We start from the raw sequence: 2,503 nt of genomic DNA, 5'->3' as shown, positions 1-2,503 counted from the left end.
CCCCCTTCACCTCTTGCACGGTCCCGGGGCTGCCGATCCCCATGAGCATGGGCAGCAGCTTCAGGTACGGGTCCACGCCCTCCACGCTGTCCGCAAACCCCGGGCTGAACCCGAGGGCCTTGCAGCAGGCGCCGGTGGGGTCTGCATAGAGCCCCTCCAAGGGGTAGTCCAGGGCAGCGGCGAAAGTGCGGGCGCTCTCCGGGGACCCGAGGCCGACGGAGATAACCTTGTGTGGGTTGGGCGCGGCCGCGGGTGTTGGCGGGGCTGAGCCCTCGGGGCTGCCCTGCTGCCATCACGCGTCCTGTGCGTGCTTTCCCAGCAGACCTCCTGCGCCCGCTGGTCTGCCCAACCATGCAGAGACGCAGTAGCACTGCGGCGAAGCTCGGCCTAGGCGGCCGGGGTCCTGCTGACATCAGCGCTGAAATCGTGCAGCAGCAGCCTCGGCAGGGAGACCACGGGCTCGACCCCACCTTGACCCCGGCTTCCTGCAGCGGCCCCAGCGCCTTCTTCTGCAGCTTTTGGGCAAATTCCCAGCTCGTCAGGTCCCCGAAGTGAGTCAGGAAGGGGACCACCACCCGGTTGCCGGCGATGCCCTGGTTGGGGGCCGGCCAGAAAAGAGCAGAGGGTGAACACCGCCTGCCTGAGGGTCGCAGCGGAGTCGCGAAAAGGCGGCGCTTGGGAGCTGTCGAGTGCGGGGGTTCATTGTCTTGGCGGCTGCAGAAGTTGCGGCTGAACTCGCGCGTGCCTTGGCCGCTCAGGAGGCTGGTGACGCAGGCAGCGTCGTCGCGGCTGCGACTGCTGCTTGGCTGATGCCGGTTGGTGTTTGCTCCCTGCAACTTGATTCTGGAAAGACAACAGCTGCTGCTGCTGCTGCTGCTGCTGGCGCTGCTGGTGCTCCTGCTCTTCCCGTTCCTGGTGCCGCTCGCAGTCAGCATCTTGCCTGTGCAAAGGGCTGGATACAAGTTTGATCGGCCGCACAGGTGGCGCCCTCACCGGCCACAGTGACAGCAGCTCCACCGACTGCCCATCATCCGCGCGCAGAACGCTGCATCCCTGCAGGGCAGTGTAGTCTTCAGCTGCAGCGCGCACAGCCACAACACGTCGATGGCGCTGCACGACGGAGGGCGATGCAGGCGTGCGGTGCCGCTGGCTCGTCACGCTGTCGGCACTGAACGCTTTCCGAACAAGCATTGTGCGGAATGCGCGGTTGAGGCGATGTCAGATTTTTTTCACGGTCGTGTCGATCTGCAGTTGTTGCGTCCTTGCGTGCGACAAAGAGCTACAATGCGGGTCAACAAGCGTTTTTGTGTCTGGTGTGGTAATCAATGCGCTCCAGCTGGCCTGCCGAGCTGCCGACCGCTTGCGTTGTGCTGCAGTGCTGCGTACTGCAGTGCCCCAGAGCAGTGTCTGACTTCCCGGACCAATACCCGGGAGGCTGCACTAATCAAATCCTGGGCAGTGCGCTTACCACACAATAGCAAGCAAGCAGGTTTAGTGAACTTCAGCAACAGAAGACTGCGGCATGGAACGCAACAGCAGGGGGCACGCGCCCATGAGCGGCGCGCTCATGGGCGGCACTGTTCAGGAGCCAGCCAGCTCGCGGCTCAGGGGCATGGGGCGCGGATGCAGTAGATGGGGCCTGGCTTGTGGATGGGGCCTGGTGGGTAGATGGGACCTGGCCTCCAGATGGGCGGATAGGGGTCGACGGGCCTTGGCCAACCCCCGTTGGGCGGGCCTGCGAAAGCGACGACATACAGAGAGGCTCCCTCAGGGGATGAGCGCAAGCCTCCGCTGCTCGCCATGTATCAACAAGCAACCGACCATGCATTCACTGGGTCTGTGCTGCACCGATCCCCCTTCGAGCATGGAGCGGCCCCTGAGCGTGCGCAGGCAACCCACCCCAGCGCCGGCCCCAAGGCCAGCCACCGGTGTTCCACTGCCCAGGCAGGGGCTGCGTGGGGACGTAACCAGGGGCATCCGTCGCTGCAACATGCGGCAGCGGAACAAAAGATACGTGTGAGCCGAAGTGACAGCAGACGCTGCCAGCATCCACGAAGTTGTAAAAGGGGCACGCTGGGCAAGTTCAGCGCCTGCTCGCCCGGCTGCTTCGTTGAAGGGCCACCCCTGCGACGCGGCTGCTTGGGGGCTGCTGACTCCGCCCGCTGACGGCTGGATCAGCTTCGCGTGATTTGAGCCCAGCCCCTCACCTGCTTCCGCCGCGGTGTCGGCATCGGCGGCGGCGGCGCACATAACGACAGCAGCCGCCAGCAGCAGGACGATAGGGAGGCGCCGCATCACTGCAGGGTTTGCGTTGGGATGGATGAGGACGGAGGTTGCAGGAAGCGCTGAGCTGTACTGCTACACAACAACACTTCACTGAATGTTGTAGTTTTGAAGCGCCAATCTGCATCCAACTTGTTTGTCCGCGGAGATGGCAGTTCAACAGCAGTTGTGTATTTGCGGTTGCGTAGCAAAACCGCAAAGTTAGCAGCGGCGTGAGTGG

The 2,503-nt window shown here is 63.9% G+C and overlaps 1 protein-coding gene across 1 annotated transcript in view; it reads right to left on the bottom strand.

Annotated features, from left to right (window-relative positions):
* Positions 1 to 2,295, bottom strand: part of MNEG_6027 (hypothetical protein) — a gene marked incomplete at both ends in the record, with an annotated part of 4,237 nt that extends 1,942 nt beyond the window's left edge. Inside the window, 5 exons of the mRNA XM_014045497.1 lie at positions 11 to 226; positions 471 to 593; positions 838 to 940; positions 1,900 to 1,951; positions 2,208 to 2,295. Of these exons, the coding sequence (XP_013900951.1) occupies positions 11 to 226; positions 471 to 593; positions 838 to 940; positions 1,900 to 1,951; positions 2,208 to 2,295 (582 nt within the window). The remainder of the gene's footprint in view (positions 1 to 10; positions 227 to 470; positions 594 to 837; positions 941 to 1,899; positions 1,952 to 2,207) is intronic.
* Between the last annotated feature and the right edge of the window lie 208 nt (positions 2,296 to 2,503).

Source organism: Monoraphidium neglectum, assembly GCF_000611645.1.
Source record: "Monoraphidium neglectum strain SAG 48.87 unplaced genomic scaffold scaffold00946, whole genome shotgun sequence".
Lineage (NCBI taxonomy): Eukaryota > Viridiplantae > Chlorophyta > Chlorophyceae > Sphaeropleales > Selenastraceae > Monoraphidium > Monoraphidium neglectum.
Note: the sequence above shows the minus strand (reverse complement) of the source record. Positions and strands in the feature narration are given on the sequence as shown.